General features: G+C 53.4%; 1 protein-coding gene across 3 annotated transcripts; it reads left to right on the top strand.

The window, feature by feature from the left end:
- The first annotated feature begins 445 nt into the window (after positions 1–445).
- On the top strand, positions 446–21,978 carry SEPTIN8 (septin 8). Of its 3 annotated transcripts, none has more exons than XR_007151657.1 (11): positions 446–619; positions 12,273–12,393; positions 13,337–13,532; positions 13,868–14,054; positions 14,869–15,030; positions 15,615–15,711; positions 15,912–16,080; positions 16,314–16,446; positions 16,541–16,731; positions 18,564–18,723; positions 19,250–21,978. XR_007151657.1 is itself a non-coding variant. In XM_047856689.1 (11 exons), the coding sequence occupies exons 1-11, from the start codon at positions 590–592 to the stop codon at positions 19,251–19,253; spliced, it is 1,425 nt and encodes a 474-aa protein (XP_047712645.1). In that variant the 5' UTR covers positions 446–589; the 3' UTR covers positions 19,254–21,978. The 3 variants fall into 3 exon arrangements, 2 of the variants coding, with proteins under 2 accessions (XP_047712645.1, XP_047712655.1); XM_047856689.1 differs by having other exon boundaries at positions 18,589–18,723; XM_047856699.1 differs by lacking the exon at positions 18,564–18,723.
- Positions 21,979–22,324: the final 346 nt, after the last annotated feature.

Below are 22,324 nucleotides of genomic sequence, written 5' to 3'. Positions count from 1 at the left end.
TCAGGTGGGGCCTAGGGCACGGGAGTGCGAGGCTGAGGCGGCAAGTAGCCTGTCGACACTCTGCTCGGTGGTCCCAGCGCATTTGCAGCCTCGGACGGGGTGGAGGCGGCTTGGTCGGGGATACCCCTAAGGCGCACGCAGCACCCCACTGTCCTCACCATGGAACTGGTTTCCTAGCGCGCGGGGGCCCAGCCACAACCACCCCGGCTCGGCCCCAGCCTCCCAGAGACACGCGCACCGGCCCCTGGCCCCCCAGGCACTGCCCTCCCGGACCCCCAACTCGCGGACTACAAGTCCCAGCAGCCCTCGCAGCTTGCACCTCCCGCCTCGCCGCGGAGACCCCCGGCCGTCCAAGTGGGGCTCGGGCTGCGCTCGTGGCGGGGCCGGGAGGGGAGGCCGGTCCCGCGGGCGGGGGCGGGGGCGGCTCCGCGACTTCTCCCGCCGCCGCCGCCAAGGGGAGTTTCCAGGAAGTGGCCATATTGGATCCATTCAGCCGCAGCCGCCCGGGCGGAGCGCGTCCCGCAGCCGGCTGGTCCCCGTCGCGGCCCGGGTGCTCGCCCCGGCCCGCCCGCCCGGTGCGGAGCTAGCCATGGCGGCCACTGACCTGGAGCGCTTCTCGGTGAGGGCCCTGCCGGGCCGCGGCGCGCGCGAGAGGCGCGGGGCGCTGGGAAGGGGCCGCCCTGCAGCTGGCGGGGGGCGCCGGGCGGGCTGTCAGCTCGGGGACACCCGAACGAGCTCTTCGAGAAGCTAGCGCGGGGTCCCGGGGCGTCAGGAGGGGGCGTCCCCTTTGGGCGCACGAGAGACAGACCCCCTTCGCGGGAAGGAGCAAATAAATACCTGCCTGGTTCGGACCAGGTGCGAGGACAGACTGGGGGCCCAGGAGCCGCGGAGGCCGGGGAGGGGGGGGGGGGCGGGGGGATCCAGGATCCTCCGGATCCCCACATCTCCCGGGGTATTTCTGAACTGATGGGGGGGGGGGGGGAGATTCCTAGCCGCGCAGGTGCTGTTGGATGGGCACAGACTGTGAAGATGAAACCCCAAAGGATCCTAGGGAGTCTTTCAAATGAGTTGCAGACTTGGATCCCGAAGACCTTGGGCCTTCTTTGCCTTCCCCTCCACTCCTCTCCCATCCCCACTCCCCGCCTAAGCGCTCAGATCCCGGGTGCGATTCCAGTCAGGTCCCACCTCAGTGGTCTGGTTTGAGGCAGCCATTCCCCCAGGAACCAGCGATTCTGGATACAGCCCAGTGGATGTTTGTTTGGGCCCCAGTCGGAATGCGTTCTGCAGTGCTCTCGGTTCGGGTGGTCCCTGCAGGGGTCTCTATAGGGCTGAGCCCACCAATAGCCAACTTTCTAAAGGTGTTTATAATTCACCTGGGGGAGGGGAGCCTTTTGGGGATTGTGTCTGCCTGTCCTCTGGTGTCTGAGGCTGGATCTGGGTGTGTCTGAGAGGCTGGGCTGTGACAGTGAAGGAAGCTGTGTCCTCTTGCCAGCATGTGAGGCCCTGGTCGGCGGGAAGGGGGAGGGAGGGCCCAGAGCTGTTGGGGGGGAGGGGGAAATGTTGACTATGTGACCGATAAGGAATTGGTTCTGGGGCTAAATAAGGGAGTCAGGACTTATGTAATTAATGCTATAAATACTGTCATCTGAATTAGTGTATGTAAATTTTCCCTTTAATCTGAAAATACATTTGTTGGTCTACTTTGGAAATATGCATAAGTGAAGCAGGAGCTCTTAGTTTCATAATTCTAGACTGAGGTGTTTTATTCCCGTTGAGGAAGGGGCGCTGTGTCAGTTAAGTAACTTTATATACAGGAGGAGTGGAATCAGAGGTTTACCTCACCCCTGCACTATAAATTGGAATTTATGTACCCAAGGAGGGCAGTCTCTGAATCCTAAGAGACCTGCTGATGAGATGGAGGCCAAGAGATCTGGCAGTGTTTGTGCATCTGTGCATGTGTGTCTGTGTACATTTTCTGTGTCCAGCTGACCAGAAAGTTATGTCTGAGTCTTGTCTGTGGTCAGAGGTTACCCTAACAGTTGGTCTTGCTGGTGGGAGCGGTATGCAGTGTAACTAGAATCAGACTGTCTGATATGAATCTTAGGCTACTACTTATTGGCCATGTGACCTTGAGAAAATTATTTAACTCCTCAGTGTTCTCATCTATATAATGGGATGAAAATATTACCTTCCTCCTCGGGTTATTGGGCAGATTCAGCAAGAGAATCCTGGTGAAGTACGTAGAGCAAGGTCTGGCATGTGATAAGGACATAATAAATGTCACATGATACCTACTGTCCATGTGGAGGTAGAAACTGGTCCTCTGTATAGGAAGGCAGCAGAAAATGAGTTTGCTCCATTCCATGGTCCCCTCCCTAGGGCTCCTGTCACTGCACACCCAGAGATTGTCCTCAGAATTGAGCTGAGGGAGTTGATTGCACTTCCAGGAGGTGGAATGGAAAAGGCCTTTCCCTCAGATTCCCATTCTGGCATTTCTGTGAGGATTTCGGGTATTATCTCCATGGTGGGCCAAGGCACAGAGACAGGACTGACTCAGGTATGTATGGCTGTCCAGGAGCCTTGGTGACTATGTCAGGTTAAGCTGGCTGGGTGGACGCCTTCCACACCCTCCATGCTCTGAGCCGGCAGCCTCCTGGGAGGACTTGTATGGGGTTGAATTTGGGTGGAGACCTTGGGTGGGGTTTGGCCTGAATTTCAGAGTCTGGACTCCATTCTGCTCTCCTGGCTTGTCATCCTGGGAAAATCATTTCTTTATCTTGCTATAAAATGGACCCAACCATACTAATATTCTTCAAAGAGTTTGTGGAAGGTTAATTGCAGTCTGTGGCATGTTTGGAGATCTGTTTAGATGTCTCCCAGCCTCAGGGTTGATTTTGGTGTTAAGCATTGACCATGAGGCTATGATTTGATTGAGCTTTGGCAGGTCTACACTGCCTCCCAGCCCCCACCCCAGGCTGGCTTGGTGGTCAGCCCAGCCCTGGAGGGCCTGGGAACTGTCCCGTTCTGGAGCTTAGATGAGCATACGGAGTTTGTACTTCAAGGTCATTATGTGCTGGGTTCCTATTGCCCACATAGCATGATATAAACAGGATCAGTAGCCTTTACATCTTGTCTAGCCCTGCTCAATCCTAGGTCAACCACGGGGTTAGGGTTGACATCTCCTGGGCGTGTATGTCTGGGACAGCGCTCTGGGGAGTTTCTGTTGCCTCTTGCTGTCCTTGAGCAGTCCAACTCCTGTCCACTCTTGTTCTGCTCCTCCTCCTTCCTAGGTCCCAGACTCCTTAATGGGTTCCAGACTTTCCTGCACCCATGGCCATCTCCTGTGTTCCTTCTGTCAGAATCTCATGTGGCAGGGCTGAAACTCCAGGGCAAGGGAGGCTTTAGAGCTGGGGGAATGCGGAGCTATGAGGGGGAGAGGGAAGAAGCGTGAGCATGGCAGCCTCATGCCTGGCATTCCTCCCAGCCAGTCATCCCCCCCAACCCCCCCCCCCCCCCGCCATCTCTGCTTTATCCCCAGCACCATCTGTCACTTCCGTTGTCACCCCTGTAATCTTGACACTTCTCCAAGAAGCAGGCTATCCAAGGAGTGCCTCTTCCCTCCCTGAATCAAAAGCTGGTGGGAAGGGGTGTGGGAGGCAACCCTCTCACGCAGTAGGGCTCTTTCATGGACTGGTATCTCCCTGTCCTGTAAAAATGGCCAGGAACCTCCTTGCTGAGCCATTCTGAGAGAGAAATGAGAGCACAGCAAGGAATGTCTGCGAAGCTCTCAGTGCCCTGGTGGTGTCGAGAGATCATCAGTGAACACCACCTGCAAGGCTGCAGCTCTGTCCCACCACCCTCATGGGCAGCGGGCCTTGCTATGGATGTCAACTCTAGGAAGGTCTGCCTGGGATCTTGTTTGGAATGGGTCAGAGCAGGGAGGCTGGTGGGAAGGCACTGGTGATGCAAGGGAGCACATGATAAGGGACTGACTAAGCTCGGAACAGAAAAGGTGGCAAGAAGGAGCCTAATTATAGTGCCAACAAGATGAGAAAATGGATGGAGGCCCTGACCCAGGGCCTGACTTTTGTGAAAAGCTTTGGGTGGCATAGAGGGCTCTGGATGTTTTGTGCCCATCAGGTTGTTGATACCAGCAGCCTGTGGTTGGGTGAGGATGGCAGTCTCTGGCCATTGGCAAGTTTGGACCTGAGACCCAATCCCAGCACCCAAGTAACCCTTGAGATGACAGAGAAGGTAAAGCCCTCTGAATTTGGGGCCCTAAGATGGGTTAGGTGGAGGTGCGTACTGGGGCATTAACTACCATGAATGTCTCTGTGGCTCGGGTCCAGCTACTGGAAGAGAGCAACTGCAGGATGACAGAGCAAAGGGCCTGAGGGCTAACTGGCCTCCGTGTGTCCCCTGCAGCCTCTGCAGCCTTCCTGCCCCTGTGCTTCCAACACGGGTCTTGAGATCCCCAGGCATGGCTCGCAAGGCTCAAACTTTGCCAGACAACCCAATGTGAAGCTGTGTAGGTCAGGAGGGAGACACAGGCACATGGGGAAAGGATACTTTCTAAGGGCAGTTTGCCATCATGATAGAGCTGGAGTGTTCTTTGCTGGGACCATCTGTATCCTCAGGACTCACATGAGGAACCATGGTTGGGAAGAGGTGGTGGAGAATAGGGCAAGGGACATCTTGGCTGTAACTTCACTTTTTTTTTTTTTAAGATATCTGATATTATTTATTTATTTATTTTTAATCTGTTTTGTTTTGTTTTGTTTTGTTTTGTTTGAGAGAGGGAGAGCATGAGCAGGGGAGGGGCAGAGAGAGGGAGAGAGAGAATCCCAAGCAGGCTCCACACTATCAGCATGGAGCCTGATGTGGGACTCGATCTCATGAATGATGAGATCATGACCTGAACCAAAATCAAGAGTCAGATGCTTAGCCCACTGAGTCACCCAGGCACTACCCTGTAACTTCACTTTAATTGCCCTGGGTGGTCTTGAGGCAATTAGATATTCTCGTCCTTAGAGCACATGGCTTCCAGGCAATTCTTGGCCCCTATGCTGGAGGACACATTAGAGGGATAGAACCAGGGGAGGAGGGAATTAGGGTCTATTTCAGATCATAGTTTCAAACTATTCTTTGAGGGACCTCCTAGGTCTGGGCTCCCTGGGGCCTGGGGTTCAGAAGGACCATTGGGTATGGACTCAAGTCCACTTTCCAGACCTGGTTGTGGGGCCAGGGTGCAAGCCTGATACTTAACCTGGTGCTGGCGTGAATGGAGCAAGTGACAGACAATTATAATACAGCAGCCCTGAGTATCCACTGGCCATTGTTGGTGCCCTTGCATTTCTCTGCCCCTTCCCAGCACCGGCATCCATCCTGGGATTGGAGAGGGGGAGGGTCATGTTTGCTGTCCCCATTCCCCCTTCTAAGGGTGGGGTCTCATTCACTTGGGAACATAGTCTGTTTCCTTCCAGTGATGTCCAGATCAGTTATGGCTTCCCAACTGCAAAGCACTGGGAGCTGTTGCTGGAGTCCCTGAGCCAAATGGGACAGTATGAACTCATGAGTTTCCAGTAGCTTCTGAGGCCCAGAGTGTCTCTCCTATCTGCTCCATGGTGGGATGGACCCCTCCTTCTCAGATAGCACAACACAGTCTAAGCAGGTATGTGTCCTAGGCTTGGAGCGAGCTGGTTGGGTCCAGAAGTTGGTAACTTCTTATGGCTTCTTGGAAATCTGATTTTGTCATGAGAAGTATGCAACAAATTATCCCATATTACTAAGCAGTGGCCCTGGCTTTCTATTTGCATGAAGAGGGAGGAAAGTGCCTGTTAGTGAGACAGGGAAGGTGAGAGAATGGAGTATAGGGGTGGCTTTAGGCTCCTGGGAGTAGTTTTGCACCCAAAGTCCCTTCACTTCCCAGGATGCAGGAGGGGGTGACTGGCCTTTTGAGAGTGATGGTGGCCTCCTCCTGGGGCCTACCTACCTTGGTGCTGTTATTGCCACCGTGCTGCTTGGTCTATGCTCATGTCTTCTCCCAGGTTTTTTTTCTTTTTAAGTGTTTATTTATCTATTTTGAGAGAGAGAATGCATGAGCAGGGAGGGGCAGAGGTGAAGAGAGAGAGAGAGAGAGAGAGAGAAAGAGAGAGAGAGAGAGAGAGAGAGAGAGAGAAAGAGAGAGAGAGAATCCCAAGCAGTCTCCACACTCAGCACAGAGCCTGATGTGGGGCTTGATCCCATGACCCGGGGATCATGACCTGAGCTGAAATTAAGAGTCAGTCTTAATGACTGACTGAGCCACCCAGGCACCTCTCCTCCCCAGGTTTTTTTGCTGTGTTAGGAGAGAGATGCTTTTGTTCCTAGGTATTCCCTTGATTGTGGATAGGTGTATCTTGCCTCTATCCTTCCCTTCTGGCCCAGGATAGCAACATTCCTACCCCCTGCCCTCCTGCACACATCCCTTTGGTTATTTCCCGTAACCTTTGACCTGGGCTTAGAGGCTTGCTGTGGAATCCTGGGATGTGAGCCTAAGCCTTTCCTGGGAAAATTCCTAGGATTCCTCTCAGACTCAAGGACAGTTGTGCTATGACCACGGGTTCTGGCCAGCAGCCTCTGCTCTGGCTATTTAAGGCCCAGGCTGCTTAGAGTAGCTAGAGCTGTGGATTGGATGGTCTGTGCCAGGAACATGGGTGGGGAAGGCTCCCAGTGGCGCAATGACTCGTGGGTCCATTGCTCAACAATTAATAGGGCTTCCCTAGGGCTGGAGCTCTCCTGGCAAGTGGGCTTCCTGTTTGCCTAGCAGGGTGCTTAGGCCAGTGGGTTCTAGGCCTAGGAGCCTGCGGGAGAAAACTGTACGAAGACCGAGGCACCAGAGAACTCTGTGGAAGGCCTAGGATGGGGAGCTCTTCTTTGTCCAGGATTCAGGAGTCAGGTGCACTTCCAGTGGGCTACCGTTTCTCTTCCCATCCCAAAGACCAGCCTAGTTTGGGAGGTTTGATCTCAGGGTTCTTTATCTACTCACAGCTTCTTTGGCTCTGTTGGTTCACACATTCAGCAGATTTCCAATTTCTTCTGGATAAAATCCTGTTTTTGTGTGGGCAAGCCATCAGACATGGTTTCTCCCCCAAACCCACCTCTCTTCATGGTGAAAGAAGTATCTCCTTTTGGCTGGCATTTAGGGCTGCTCCAGAAAGCTCGGAGCGAGCGTTTCCTGGTCAGGAAGATGACGTCCTAGTTATCCACTGGGCTGTATAACAAAATGCCATTCTCTACTTTGTTCTGGATGGTCGGGCATGGAGGAATGCAGCCGGCCTGAGCAGTTATTATTTTGGTTGTTGTCTTTGATGTGCCAAAGAAATGATGACACAGAAGCCTGGGGCCTGGCTCAGGAGCCAAAAGCTTGTTAGTGATTAGAGAGGGGATAATGGTCCTGTGGAGTTTCCCATTGTGTATGTAGGGCTCAGAGCTGCCAACTCTGTTCTGGAGCTTTGAGGATAGTTGGAGCCCCCTGAGCCAGCAGGCCAGGGAGGTGAGTTGTCCAGCCGAAGGCCCCTCCGGCGGAGCTCTCTCCGGCGGAGCTCTCTCCTGCGGGTCTCCGTGCCCCAAGAATGGAGACACGAGTGTGTTGTCCTTCTACCTCACTCTCCTACCAGACACGGCATTGCAGACTGTCAGGCCACGGACCAGGTACACCCCTCAGACAGGTTGTGTTGGGCCCCGGTGGTGTGCTCAGTTTGTGTTGGTTGCCAACCTTTCAGAATTAGGGCGTTGCACGTAAAAATCTAGATTTGTGTATTCTCTGGAAAAATCGTTAAGATTTGGCAGCACTGGGCCTGCGTTCCCACAGTTGGCTGGAGTTGCAGAACCACGGCCATTGTGGACTGAGCACAGGCTCTGCAGTTCCCTGGCGCTCCTAACCTCTCCCTGAGGGACCCCACACTCAGCCAAGTCAGCAGGTCTTTCAGCCAGCAGGCCACGGAGTGATGTGGCTAGAAGCATGGGTTTTGCAGTCATACTGTCTCCGTGCAGATCCTGGCTTCACCCTCCTGAGCACTGTGGTCATGGGCAAATGACTTCATCTCTTGGAGCCTCCATTGTCTCATCTGTCTGATGGAGGTGATATTACAGCCTACCTCATAGGGCTGATGTGTGGGCCAGATGACATTCAGAGTCATACATGGTAAGCTCTTGACAACTGTTAGTGCCATTGTTGTTGTTATTCCTGTACTTTTTCCTCTTCACTCATTTACATTACCTGCCTGGCCTCTGTAGCCCTTTGAGTTTAAACTGCGTCAGATTGAGCCCCTGAGGTCTGGGATCTGGTGTCCTCATTTTTTCCTTGGCAGCCATCCCAGGGCCTGGCACACCTGGCAGGCAGGACTGGCGCGTGTGTGCTGAGTGACTGAATGAAGGAGTCCAGGGGCCTTGTAAGAATAGGGGAGGTAGTGTAGTACGGTGGTTTAGGGCAAGGGCTTGGCTACTCTCAAATCCTGGCTCTGCTCCGACTTGTTTTCTGGTGTCTGTGCACCTCAGTTTCCTTACCTGTAAAATGGGAATTATATTGGTGTCAGGCACACAGGGTGGGGAAGGGCTGTGTAGGAGACCGTAAACCATTTGGCTTAGTTCACACAGGGTGGTCCTCAGTGAGGTGTTGTGTCATCATTTGGCATTCATTCATTCCTTTGGTTGTAAACACTGAGACGTTTTACTTTCTACACTTTTTCCTTCCCTTCCTTACGCTCCTTGCTTTCTCTCTGTTCCTTTGCATTCTGAGTCTCACTTTGGAAACCCTAGCAGTCAAGATGTCCTCATTTGCAAGGACTGGATGGACCCACTCAACTAGCTGAAGCAGTAAAGGGGAGATATGGCGGGGGGCAAAGGGAAAAGCTCAGAGGTAGAGCAGAGACTGGCTTTCTGTTTTTTGTGACTTTCTTGGTGCTGCTGTCCTCTGAGTGGGCTTTAGTGTTATTCCAGCCCCCCTAATGGTTATAAGATGATAATAAAGGTTCATCCTGGGTCACCTGATTGTAACGTAGCCAGTCATGGGATCATGCTGATGATTGGCTCAGGACTATTAGGACCTACCTTTAGAGTTGGAGCTGAGGTCTTAGCTGCAAATTGCAGGGCATTTGTAGGGTCATCAGGCAGCCATTGGGAGATCTGCAATTTCTTTCTGATGTGTATTAACTGAGACATGCTGATGATGCTTTGGGGGCTGCTGGCTGCTCCTAGGCTGGGTCAGCAAAGACACCTGGTCCAGGCACTTGGTAGTGAGCAGCACACCTTGGATCACATGTTGTTGATTACACATATAGGATCAGAGAGGCTAGCATTAGTGAGAGTCACACTTCGGTAGAGTCAGGAAGTCAGATCTGTCTCCTGAGAAGGGGGAACAGCAATCTGCCCTCCTCAGGACCAGAGGCCACTCCTCTGTGTGTATGCATGTGTGTGTGCACACATGTCCTAGAGATCAATAGTCCCATGGTCCCTGAGGCTCTTGAGCAGGCATTGATTGCCTCAGCCCTGTGGTCCCTGGAGTGACAGAGTGCAGCCTGGACAGCAATCTGGGGATGAGCACCTCCCTGTACTCCACACACTTCTCCAGAGGGAGCAGTGTTGTGTGACTGAAGGCAGCCAGGGCCAGGTGAGTGAGGATAGGTGGACTTCTGCAAGAGCCCCCATCCGAGTGCTGCTCTGAGCCTTTGAAGCCTGGAACTGTGAGGAAGTGGGGGAAATGCAGAACCAGGATGGCCTCTGTCTCTGTGCAAGGACTCTGTGGCCGAGTGTGCGCGCGCGTGTGGTTCCCAGACACAGCTGACGGGATGGGTTTTGGCGGCAGGCTACAGGATGTTGGATTGCGTCCTGATTGTGTCACCCTTGGAAGAAGAGGATGAATAAACACATAGCCTTCTCTGCAAGCACAGCACGCCTTAAATTTTGGAGATTTTCTGTTTCGCCTGCAGAGAGAAATGCTCTAGACTCCCTGTTCTGTCCCCCATTTGATCCTTAAGCTGCCACGAGCAGGTGGAACCGAGACTAAATAATGAAGCTCTGTGTGAGGTGGGCAGATGCCCCTGATGCCACAGCAGTTGAAGACAGTGTTCAGTAGTTTATAAATGGCAGCATTGTCTAGCATGTTGGGCATCGTGGTGGGAGGGTGGGAAGAGCAGAAAGCCTGACCTCCCCCCGCCTGCAGCCAACCTCAGGGAGCTTATGGAAGAATTGGAGAACCGGGATGCATAAAGAAAGGACGACTAATAGTGCATGGAAATGGGGTCACAGCCAAGTGAGGGGTCCGGAATGTAGGTGTATAGAGCCAGGACAGAGCAGGTGCCGGGGAAAAGGGAGAGTGAGTTCTGGAGTCCTGAGAAGCGGACTCTGTTAGGAGAACAAATTCAGAGGTAACCTGGCCGAGCCTGTGAGGAAGGCCTCAGACCGTGAGGGCCTAGGATGCCAAGTGTGTGGGGTTTGGACCTGACCCAGCACATTCTATGCTCCATTAACTGTTTCTGATGTGGGCACCAGTGAGAGGAAGCTCCCTTTGGGGCCTCTCTGTTGGTTTATGTTTGCAGCCCTGGGGGCAACCTGGGCTTGAGTGGGGAGGTTGTGACACGATTCCCTGGCGACAGGGGATATGGAGAAAGGGTCAGCTGTAAGAGCAGAGGCTCTGCACAGAGAACGTTATCAGAGAGCAGATTTAGGGGTAACCCCAACTTGTTTGAGGAGATAGTACCACTGCCCAGAGGGTCCATGTGGAGTCTAGGCTGCCATGGCACACACTTGGCTGTCATTGATAAAAGGCTAAAGTGACTAAGCAGGGGTGGGGATGCGGGGGGAACATTATTAGTCAAGGAGAGAGGGTGGAGTTTGTGTGCCAGGGGCTCTGGTGGGGAGGAAAGAATGGTTGGAGGGGTTCAGGCTAAGTCAACAGGCTGCAGCTATGAAGAAGTCAGAATGTGCTCAGGTGCTGAGGATATCACTCTGCAGGAGGATAGGCACCCAGTGTATCCACTGTTTGGTAGCCACACACTGTCTACTGAGCAGTAGCTCCTAGGGCTGCCTCCATTTGGGCCTGTTTCCTCCCCTCTGGAGCTGTGGGCAGGATGGCAGGATGGTACTCACACTCACTGCCCTTCCCCATCTTTGCTCTTTCTAATGGGCAGTCAGGGCAGAGGGGCTCAAGAATGGAGGAGACGTGTTTCTGCCCAACTTGGAGCTGTTTTGTGCCAGCGCCCTAAGAGGGCCAAACCAGGGAAGGCTGAGCCTGGGAACCTTCCTTCGGAGGACAGCATTTTATCCCCATTCCCAGGGAAGCAGAGAAACTATCCGCACAAATTGGAGTCTGACTTTGACCCTCTGCTTCGGGTCCTGCTGGTTTCTTTTTATAGTGCTGTGGGCCAGCTCCAGTGGCCCTAGCTCACTCGGGACCTGCTGCCTGCCTCTCTCCTGAGGCCAGACCTCCATATTCTCATCCAGAATCCTTTGTCTAAACAACCAGGGCTGGAATGGGTGTGGGAGGGTGGTATGAGCCAGAGCCTGGAAATCCCTAGAGAACACTGCTGAGGCAGGAGGGATGAAGCCTCAGTCACAATGCCTCAGACACTAGCCCTGAGACCCAGTGGTGGGTGTGAGGGAGCACCAGCCCCTTTAGCAGGGCCCATTTGTGCACTCCATGCTTGGGTATATGACGAACAAGGGGGGCACATGGAGGATTGTGAGCCCAGCCCAATGAGGGAGGGCCCCCTGATGGAGAACAGGTGTGAGGGGGTCAGACCAGGCCTGCCTCTGCTTGAATCCTGCTTCAGTAGGAGTGTCTGTGAGGTCTGAGAGGGGGCTACAGGAACATACACACCCTCCAACCTTGGCCTCTTGAAATCTTTATTTAAGATGGGAGAACCATTTGGGGCCTCTTCCTGGGCAGGAGGACTGGTGAACCCTCAGAGATGGCAGCCAGGATAGATGGTTCTCTGGGCCATCTGTGCCAGGAGACGCCCCAGGCCCAGGTATCGCTTGCCAGCCCAGGTAGGGAAGAGCCATGGGTGAAAGCCCTTTTCTAGGACAGGATCGGGGGCCCTGAGGCACATTGGGCTTCCTGTGTGGAAACTTGTCCTGGAGTTGGAGCTCTGGCAGACTCACACTGTGTCCTGAGATTTGCTGAGAATTCTGGCAAGGGCAGGGGTGGTGCATGTCACTGGGGTTTAGCCTCTCCCCACGTGGCCCCTCTTCCCCGGTGGGCTCACTGCTTTGCCCTATTTCTCTCTTGGCAGAATGCAGAGCCAGAGCCCCGGAGCCTCTCCCTTGGTGGCCACGTGGGCTTTGATAGCCTCCCGGACCAGCTCGTCAGCAAGTCAGTCACACAGGGCTTCAGCTTTAATATCCTCTGCGTGGGTACGTGTCATAGTCTGGCCAGGGGGCAGCCTCAGACAGGGGATGGAGCTCTGTGCCCTGTCCACTTGTTGAGCTACAAGGGACCTCCTAGGCAGAGAGACACTTTGAGGGTCATGGCAAGGCACTGATTGGTGTCTCTGCCAGGGTCAAGGACAGATATTGGGGGCCTGACTCCAGTTGCCTCGAAGAGTGAACAAGATCAGGGCTGTGAAAGTGCTTTGTAAACTGAGAGTGTTTATCACAGAGGTTTAGATTGTGTGTTTATTTTTAAAACATTCACTCTTGTTCCTACTGTGTATTAAGAACACTATGGTAAACAAGACTGTCCTATTATAATACCATGCGAGAGCTCCGGCACGCATCTGAACAAATACAGCCCCAAACAGGGAGGCTCTGGGAGGTTCCATGGGTCTCAAGGCCAACGGTACAAAGAGCTCTGCCACACCTTCCGCAGGTGCCTAAGCCCTGGCATCTGCTGGGCTGTGGGTGCCCCTCGGGAAGCAGCCTGTCCTGAACCAGATAAAGCTAGCTGGAACAGGAGGCCACTGATGGCTTTAGACCCTGGCTCATGACCAGCCCCAGCCCAGGAACGATGGTGTGCAGAGCAGGTGATGGGTCCTATTGAGGCTAGCAGAGGCTAATGTCCAGTGGATCCCACAGCTGCCTGGCTCTGCCTCTTCCCCACACCCTGAGGAAACATTTCTCACATCCCACATAGCCATGGCTTATGTCCAAGTCAGCCTTTTGGCTTTTTCTTCCACACGTTTTTGAGGCCACCAAGAAGGGGTGGCTCCTCGGGATGGGACAGCGAGGGATGGAGTTGGAGGCCTACCCCTCTCTTCTGTGTGGAGGCTGAGGTGCCCAAGCCCCACCCATCCTAGCCAGCAGCCAGGGACAGTCCTGTTTCTAAACTTCGACATCTCCTCCATTCCTTGCTCCCCAGGGGAGACTGGCATTGGCAAGTCCACGCTCATGAACACGCTCTTCAACACGACCTTCGAGACCGAGGAAGCCAGTCATCATGAAGAGTGTGTGCGCCTGCGGCCCCAGACCTACGACCTCCAAGAGAGCAACGTGCACCTCAAGCTGACCATCGTGGATGCTGTGGGCTTTGGGGATCAGATCAATAAGGATGAGAGGCAAGAGGCGGGAAGGGCGGCCCCGCCTACTCTCATCCCCGCCCCCCTCCCCCCATGGTGGGCTCGGTTCTAACGCTCTGCCCAAGCACCCTTAATTCCTAGCTGCTCCCACACTAATCGGCAAGCCCTCCACTCTATGGGGGGCCAGAGGAGGGCCTCTTGGGGAACACCTGAGGTCCCAAGGACCCCTTTGGAGGTTAGGAGACAGGGTCAGCCACCTGTACCCAGACAGGGAACCCCAGACTGAAGCCGCTTGTCCCTACAGAGAGCAGGTTGGGTGCAGCCCGCGCCCTGTGGCTCAGTGCCTGCCTCAGGAGTGATGGAGCTGTCTCTAGTTACAGGCCCATAGTTGACTACATCGATGCGCAGTTTGAAAACTACCTGCAGGAGGAGCTGAAGATCCGCCGCTCACTCTTCGACTACCACGACACGAGGGTCCACGTCTGCCTCTACTTTATCACGCCCACTGGGCACTCCCTCAAGTCCCTGGATCTGGTGACCATGAAGAAACTAGACAGCAAGGTACACACCCTGCCCCCCAAACTTGTTCCATGGGCTTTATGGTCCTCCGCTGAGTTGGGGGCTACAGTGTGACTGTCTACTGTGGTCCTCAGGGGCTCTGCTGCTTAGGGGCCTGCAGATAGCTCCTGGGCTTGGTCCTGTTTTCTCTTGCCTTTTCCCTACTGCTCCAGTGGGCCCTCATCACTCTGGGTTCTTTCTGTAGAGCTCTGTCTCCTTAGTCTGGTCCTGAGCCCCTTCCTTCTAGCTGAATTATTTCTTATTTAAAAACCAAAGCTGGTGGGGCGCCTGGGTGGTGCAGTCGGTTAAGCGTCCGACTTCAGCCAGGTCGCGATCTCGCGGTCCGGGAGTTCGAGCCCCGCGTCAGGCTCTGGGCTGATGGCTCGGAGCCTGCAGCCTGTTTCCGATTCTGTGTCTCCCTCTCTCTCTGCCCCTCCCCCGTTCATGCTCTGTCTCTCTCTGTCCCCAAAAAAAAAAAAACAAACAAACAAAAACAAACAAACAAAAAAAAAAAACGTTAAAAAATAAAAAAATAAAAAATAAAAAAAATAAATAAAAACCAAAGCTGGGTTTGCCCAGAGGACTAGTTTTTAGGGCTAGATGGTGGTTTGAGGGAACCAGGGCTGTAAGAAGCCCCATAGTCAATTGGTACCACCCATTAGAAAGGCCCCAGGTGGCTGGGTTCAGGCTGGGGCTGCCCATGGGAGCAGCTCCATGTCTCTGGCCTTCTGCCTTTCTGCCTGGGGATGTGGCCTGGGCAGGGCTGTCCACAGTCAGGGAGAACTAACCTGCTGCCCCTCACCCCTCATCCTGGCAGGTGAACATTATTCCCATCATTGCCAAGGCTGACACCATCTCCAAGAGTGAGCTCCACAAGTTCAAGATCAAGATCATGGGCGAGCTGGTCAGCAATGGGGTTCAGATCTACCAGTTTCCCACTGATGATGAGGCTGTTGCCGAGATTAACGCAGTCATGAACGTGAGCATTGGGCACTGGCCTCAGGGCCAGAGGGGGCTTGGAGCCAGCATAGATCTGTGGCAGCCCCAGAGACTCTGGCTCCCCCAGGATTCCCCAGGATTTTCAGGATTCGGGAAAGACGGGTGGGTGGGCATCTGGAAGCCAGCCAGTCCTACATCCTACGGCCAGGAGATGGGAGGAATTGGGTATTGGGCTGGTGCTGGGCCTTTCCCACGCTTAAGTTTCACAAGATAAGGATGCAGGGCAGGAACTGAAACCTGTAGGAGTAAGCAGGTAAGATGCCAGAGCTTGGGAACATGGAGGAAAGCCAGGCTTGCAGGTCCTGTGAGGGAGCTTCTAATGGCCCCTAGGGAGCCCAAGGTCTGAAAGAACCCCTCAAATGTGAGGAAGATGGGGGTGCAGGTTCAGCCCGCTCTCCTATTTGGAGGCCTTAGGATACTTCTCCAAAAGAGAGCCAGGAAGCAAGCATCTGGCCACGCCTTGTTCAGGTGTGGCATCCCTTCCCTGGGGTCCAGGATAGTGAGGGAGGGTCTGTCCATTAGTCTGTCCACCCAGTGCTCACCCATACTTGGGCTCCTTTCCAGGCGCACTTGCCCTTCGCTGTGGTAGGCAGCACTGAGGAGGTGAAGGTGGGGAACAAGCTGGTCCGAGCACGGCAGTACCCATGGGGAGTGGTGCAGGGTAAGTGACTAGAGGGAGCACATCCCCAGGTGGTGGGCCTAAACTCAGTCTCCTGGTCTGTGTCCTCCCTTTGACTGTCCAGTGCCTGTGCTGCCAATGGAGTCGGCCTGGAACACTTGACTGCTGTTCCTGTGTCCTTTCCTCCCTGTGCCCACCTGTGTGTGTGTTCACCTGATACCCCACGGGCCCTGTGCTTTCAGTGGAGAATGAGAACCACTGTGACTTTGTGAAGCTCCGGGAGATGTTGATCAGAGTGAACATGGAGGACCTCCGAGAACAGACCCACAGTCGGCACTACGAGCTGTACCGGCGCTGCAAGCTGGAGGAGATGGGCTTCCAGGACAGCGATGGTGACAGCCAGCCCTTCAGGTGACATCCTGCGTGGGGCGTGAGCCCATCTCCACAGCCACGGCCAGACTTGCCATGCTGGCAGCTGTGCCTGGTGGGGGTGGGGGGGGTGTTTCATGAGCCAGGGGGAGGGGCGTGGGGACCCTGGCACCCCCACACCCCTCCTTTGCCCAAGTGATCCCCCTTCTCCGGCTCTGCCCCATCCCATCCCGCTGCAATCCCACCCTTGGCCTCTTGTCTGTGCGTCTCCACAGTCTGCAGGAGACTTACGAGGCCAAGCGCAAGGAGTTCCTGAGTGAGCTGCAGAGGAAGGAGGAAGAGATGAGGCAGATGTTCGTCAACAAAGTGAAGGAGACAGAGCTGGAGCTGAAGGAGAAGGAGAGGGAGGTACGTGTGGGCTCCAGGTCTGGGAGAGGCCAGGTGAGGGAGGGCGGGGCCTGGCCAGGCTCACAGGAAGCCCCTGTTCCTCCTCTGCTCCCAGCTGCACGAGAAGTTTGAGCACCTCAAGCGGGTCCACCAGGAGGAGAAGCGCAAGGTGGAGGAGAAGCGCAGGGAGCTGGAGGAGGAGACTAGCGCCTTCAACCGCAGGAAGGCCGCGGTGGAGGCCCTGCAGTCCCAGGCCTTGCACGCCACCTCGCAGCAGCCTCTGAGGAAGGACAAGGACAAGAAGAAGTAGGTGGTGGGCCTCCTGCCCACGCTGGCTCTTGCTCCCTCCTGGGCACCCACTCTGTCCTACTCTTGGCTCCTTGAGTCTACTTCGGTTCTCGCCCATGCTCTGCCTAGTCACCATTTGGCTCTCAGTCCCACCCGCTTTCCCACTTCATTTTTGCCCTCCTTTCTTTTCTTCTCACTGGTGAGCTTGATATCTCAGGATACTGGGTATTTGTGCATGCTCTGTCTTGCACAGGTAACCCCTTGTTACCCCCCACCCCCACCCCGATTCTCTATTCCTCTCTCTCTCTCTCTCTGTCTCTCTCTTTCCTGGCTCTGTCTCAGGCTCTGTCTCTGTTTCTTTCTTCCTGTCCCCCTCTCTCTTTCTCTCTCTCTCTCTCTCTCTCTCTCTCTCTCTCTCTCTCCCCCTCCTGCCACCCCCTCAGAACTGGGATGGTGAAGCCCGGGCCACACAGGCCTAAAAGGGTATAGAGGTCTCAGGGAAGGTCTTTCAAGCCCAGAGAGGGGCAGGACCCGTGAATGTCCGCATTTCCAGATTCCAAAATCTCCTGTGGTTTTTGCTTGGGCAGCGTGGTGCATCCCCCTCAGTCTCTACAGTGGATGTGGGACCTGCATTGGTTGGCAGGTGGATGCTTGAGCCCAGGCAGCACTGGCCCCCGGGCACACTGCTCACTGCCTGGTGGAAGGAAGGACACCAGCTCCCTGAAGGGGCTCTGGGAGTCCTGCTCCAGAGAGGAGCTGCCCTTCAAGTAGAAGTTAGAGTTGGAAGAGAGAGGAGGACAGGAGGCTTCCAGCCTCCCGCAGTGCAGTGAACCTCTTGGCCAGGTGGGGGCAACTCCGAGTCATTTCTTCTCAGCCTTTTTCAAAGCCTCTTTCCATACTCTCAGCCAGAGTCCAGATGCCCTGGTTCCTAGGGGGTCTCCCTCCTCCACACTACTTCATTCAGAGTCCCGTACCTCATCACGCTGTGGGATCTCGTCCATCCCTGCTTCTCCCTGCCCCTGGCCTGGGTCAGATACCATCTTTCGCTTGTCAGCTGAGGAACTAAGCAGATGATTCCATTTTTGTCCTCATTCTCGAGTTTCTTGGACACTCATGTCTCCTTGGAATGTTTGGGAATGTGTGTGTTCAAGCCCTTCTTTCCCTGGTGGCAGTGGAGGCTTGTGGTTAAGGCCATGCAGCGGGTAGCCAGCCGTGGCTCTGGGATGCTGCTTGTGGCATCAGCACTCTCCCCGCCCCTAGTATTGCCATTCCCTAACACACATACACCCATGCACACAGTCTTACTCTCACTCCAGCCCTGTCACATGCACAGACTCAAGCACTTGTCATCCAACACACACAGCCCCCAGGGCACATAAGCACAGAGACATCTGAGGAAAAAAACCTTCTTGAGCTGCTCCCTGGGAGAGATGAGGGGGACAAAGCCAGGCATTTAGGAATGAATGCTAGTTCTTATTCCTAAGGCCTGTCCTCTGCTTTGGGACAGACCCTCCCCCTCCCTCCTTTCTATAGTCTCCCTCATCCTGCTTCCTGGTGTGTCCTACCCCATCTGCTGGCACTATTGGCAGAGATAACCCCCTGCCTGTCCCCAGGGAGGACCCTAGCCCCACATTTCCCTCAACCATGTGAATTCGCTCTTTGCTTTGCGTTTGCTTCCAGCCCCAGCCCCATGTCCAGCTCTTGGCTTGGTGAGCCTTGGGGCTCTGTGAATTGGAATCTCTGTGGGTTTCAAGCTAGTGGCTAAGAATCCAGTTTCTCCTGGAAAGGGGTGTGTGGGTCTACGTCCCAGGTGTTGGCGTCTAAAGAGACTGTGCCCTGCTCCCTGCCAGCTTGGTCTGGGCCATCTTGTTTCAGAAAAGACAGGCAGAATCTCCTAGGAGATAAACTATGGAGAAACTACTCAGACACTGAAGACACGGACGTGTGGCCAGGACAGGGCCAGGAGGTGGGGTGCAGGCTGGCTGCAAGGGCACCAGCACAGCTCTCGGGGTGAGAGTTCATCTGTGGTGTCGGGTCTCCCTGCCTTCCCAGTGTGGCCTGGGTCTGGCAAACAGGTCTTTTCTGCTTGCTGGACATGCCAGAAAGCTTCAGTCAGTTTGGCCTCCGGGAGAGACCTCTCCTCCCCTGCTGGCCTTGTGAGGCCAGGAGTTGGGTAGGTGAGGTGGCCTGGAGTGCCCCTTCCTCTTGTCCTGGTCAGGGGAATGGGGTATGTGAGGAGCGCTTTCGGGGTGGGGGGTGGTTTTTCATGACCACTGAGTTGGATTGCTTTGATTGGTTATACTTAGTCTTTAGATTTTAATCCATTTTTGCAAAATTACTTCCCAATCAGATCTTGACCCTCAGCCCGGAATGCCACAAACTAAAGCAAATTCTCTGCTTTGCTCGCCACAAATGCCAAACTGACTGCCCTTTCCCAGCAGCCAACTTGCTGTCTTTTGTTTCTGTTTGATTTGGTCGTCTGCGTATCTTTTAATGTGTCTGTTTTTGTTTTGTTTGTTTTATTTTTATTTTTCAGTTAACGCACGCACAGACTTACATGTCAAGAGCGGACTTTAGACTTTCATGTGTTAAGTTGCTTGAGTTACACCTTGTGACCCTTCTTCTCCCATAACATGGTGTGAGGACGGACTGGGAGCCGGTACAGACTCCAGTGTTTACAGCCTTGCTTTGTCCCCTACCCCCACCCCCAGGCTGCCCTGGGCCTGGTGGGCCACCCTCTCTATGCAAACACGTCAAAGCCATGAATGCTGGAATCCAAAACTGACAAGGTTTATTTTTTTCAGAGCCAGTGGCTGGTCTTCCATTTACAGTGTCACTATTCCTTGACGGAGCAGTTATGTGCCGCTCTAGCGAAGGCCCCAGCCGGCGATGCTCGGCCTAATTGTTCAGCGTCAAGATGGCAACTCATGCGGTGCCCTAGGTGTGGCCGCGTGGTCTGGTATACATGCTGCAAAATTCGCTCGATTCCCCCTCAGTTTAATTTTTCTAACCTAGAGCTTAATTTCAATAATAACTTTTAAGATACTTCTAAATTTTTATTTTGGCACAAGCGTAAAGACAAATAATATCCTCTCCCGTTATTTTCATAAGTAACCCAGATTCCCTCATTTTTTAAAAACTAAAAATATCTCTAAACCTTTCTTATGTATAAAGTATCCCTATAATATTTAGGGAGAGGTGGGTAATAAACATCCTGTGATGACAGTGTTTGGAATTTCTTTATGGATGAAAGTGGGACACGGAGGAGACCCCATGCAGTGTTTTAAATGTGGACGTAAATGGAACAGCAGCCCAAAGCCGTTGTCTGTGTTCTCCACAGGTGCTACCCATACACAGGGACCACTCCACGTGTTGTGTTAAGTGTTTGACTCCAACTAAGACCCCCCCCCCCCTCCAAACCAATCCTGCATATTCCAAATGCAAAGAGTACTCTGCCGGGAAAAGGTCGTTTTTTTATCTCAAGGTCGTTGTTTTCTGTTTTCCTGGCCGACTCACAAGGCAAAGACACGAAGGTGTCTGATGTATGTGGACTATTTGAGAAAACACTACCAGCCAAGCAGCTTTCCCACCTCCACTGCGTTCTTCAGGGGATCATTGTGAGGAAGTACTGGCAGTATTGATTCTCCGATGTTCCTGTTGGTCTGCGAGCCACTGCGAGTATCAGGGCTGAGAATATGGTGTGATGAAATAGATAAAAAATGAGTAGATGAAAGGATTTCATTTAATGTTGATGGAGCACTGTGCTAGATACAGTGTACTCAGAATAACACGCAGCCCTGCCCTCAGGCAGCTCACAGTCTAGTGCACTCCCTAGTCGGAAGCCTTGGGAAGTCGCGCTAATTTATTGTCGGATTGGTCGTTTGTTTTTCATGTCCTCTGTCCTCCTTCCCATTGCTGTTTCCCCCTTTCTGCCTTGGCCTGCTTTACTGATTTCCGGGACCAAGTCCTGGCTTCGTCCTGCCCTTCTGAGATGGGGCTCCATTCAGAGTGGGGAGGAGGGGCGAGCCGTGTGTGTGTCCCCAGAGGCACAGCAGGAAAAAGGCAGCCTTGTCCTCCTCACCAGGAGCAGAGAAGGTCTTACGGATGTCCGGAGTGCAACTGCTCGAAGTGTCATGCCGTGACCAGGGGTGGATCCAGATTGTAAGGGGCTTCAGTGTGGGCATTCAAAAGGCCAATCAGCGTATACCTAAGGCACATGTGGACTGTTGGTGGCTTGACTTTAGGGGGATTATATGTGTGAGAGTGTATTCATTTTGGCTGAGGCATGACCTGTAAGATCTCCTCTGTCAGCTAATGTATTTCTGAAGATGAGGCTCAGTGACCCAGAGGATTCGCTGGTTATATAAGAAACAGAGATTCCTGGTTCACGGGCCGATTTGGGGACTCTGGAGTGGACAGCTCCTGCCACCCATTCACCACAGCCTGTGGGCTGCAGCTCGGGCATACTGGAAGGTCGGAACTGTGGCTGGTTACCTTCCTATGGGTGCAGGGCTTCCCAGCATCTCTCAGGATACCTGTCACTCTTAACACTTTCTGGGGTCTGAGCTGCTTCCACAGGTACCATCGGCTCTAGTGAGCCTTGCCACCCTTCTCTCCCTGGGCTATTTGTGTTTGTAAGTTTATCATCTTCAGCTGAGACCAAATTAATCCTTGATGCACAAAATGAGCTTAAAACGTGCCGTTATTTAACAAGCTACCCCGTCCGGGATGTGACCCTTGTAGTCAGGATCTGATTTGCCTCTCCTTTTCAGAATCATCTTTTAGCATTATTAGGAGTGTCAGTGGGGTCATGCTGGCATTTATGATCATGTCTCTCATGAGCTACGTTGGTTTTGGGTAGAATCATGTAATTTATTGTCCAAACTGAGACTTTTCAGAGTGAAAGCAGGTCCTGTTAATAATCATGCCAGATCAACAGGTGTAAGCTGGAACGGTCTCAGGCGAACCGGCATGAATGGTTACCCTGGTGATGGGTAACCCGAATGGAGGTGGTTTGTAATTGTGCAGACTGACTGCATATATGTTTCCATGTGTCTGTGTGTGGGTGCTCGTTAAGTGGGGCTCATATTACTGGATAAGAGGCCCAAGGGAAGTGTGGCTTGCTCGTCTGTTACGTTAACATGCTTTTCTAAAACTGCTTCACCTGTTAATTCATTTACTCCTTCATACATTGACTGTTTTTGTTCCTTTCCATTCACTTTGTACTCTTTTTTTTTTCCCCATTAAATTTTGCATTTATTTTGAGTTTTTGTGGTGTCTTTTTTGGGCAGTAGCTTTTCTGATTTAACATGTTTTCTAGCCTATTAATCTGCTACGACTGTGGTAAAACACAGCTTGTCTTTTCTGTGAACTTTGTGGGGTTGGCCAGCTTCTATAGGAGTTGTGTTTCAATAGTGACTCCTGCTGTGGGCATCTGTGAAAAGCTCTGGAATGGGTGTGGGATGGAGGAAAGAGTCATAGTTAGGAGAGAGCCTATGGTCCATCAATCTTCAGCGTGCGTGAGTGGGTGCAGGCCACCAGAGAAGGGAAGGGCTGCCTTTTAAGAGTTTACATCCTTGTGGAAGAGGCTTGACATGGGACAACTAACATC

This window comes from Prionailurus viverrinus, chromosome A1, assembly GCF_022837055.1.
Source record: "Prionailurus viverrinus isolate Anna chromosome A1, UM_Priviv_1.0, whole genome shotgun sequence".
In the NCBI taxonomy this organism is placed as follows: Eukaryota; Metazoa; Chordata; class Mammalia; order Carnivora; family Felidae; genus Prionailurus; species Prionailurus viverrinus.
The sequence above is the reverse complement of the archived record's forward strand: the minus strand, read 5'-3'. Positions and strand labels throughout refer to the sequence as shown.

Excerpts from the sequence above, each read along its gene's own strand:
- SEPTIN8 (XM_047856689.1), top strand. The coding sequence starts at position 590 with ATGGCGGCCACTGACCTGGAGCGCTTCTCG. Across the intron at positions 15,712-15,911 it reads CCCATGGGGAGTGGTGCAGG|TGGAGAATGAGAACCACTGT; the intron begins GTAAGTGACTAG and ends CTGTGCTTTCAG. Across the intron at positions 16,732-18,588 it reads AAGGACAAGGACAAGAAGAA|AAAAGACAGGCAGAATCTCC; the intron begins GTAGGTGGTGGG and ends ATCTTGTTTCAG.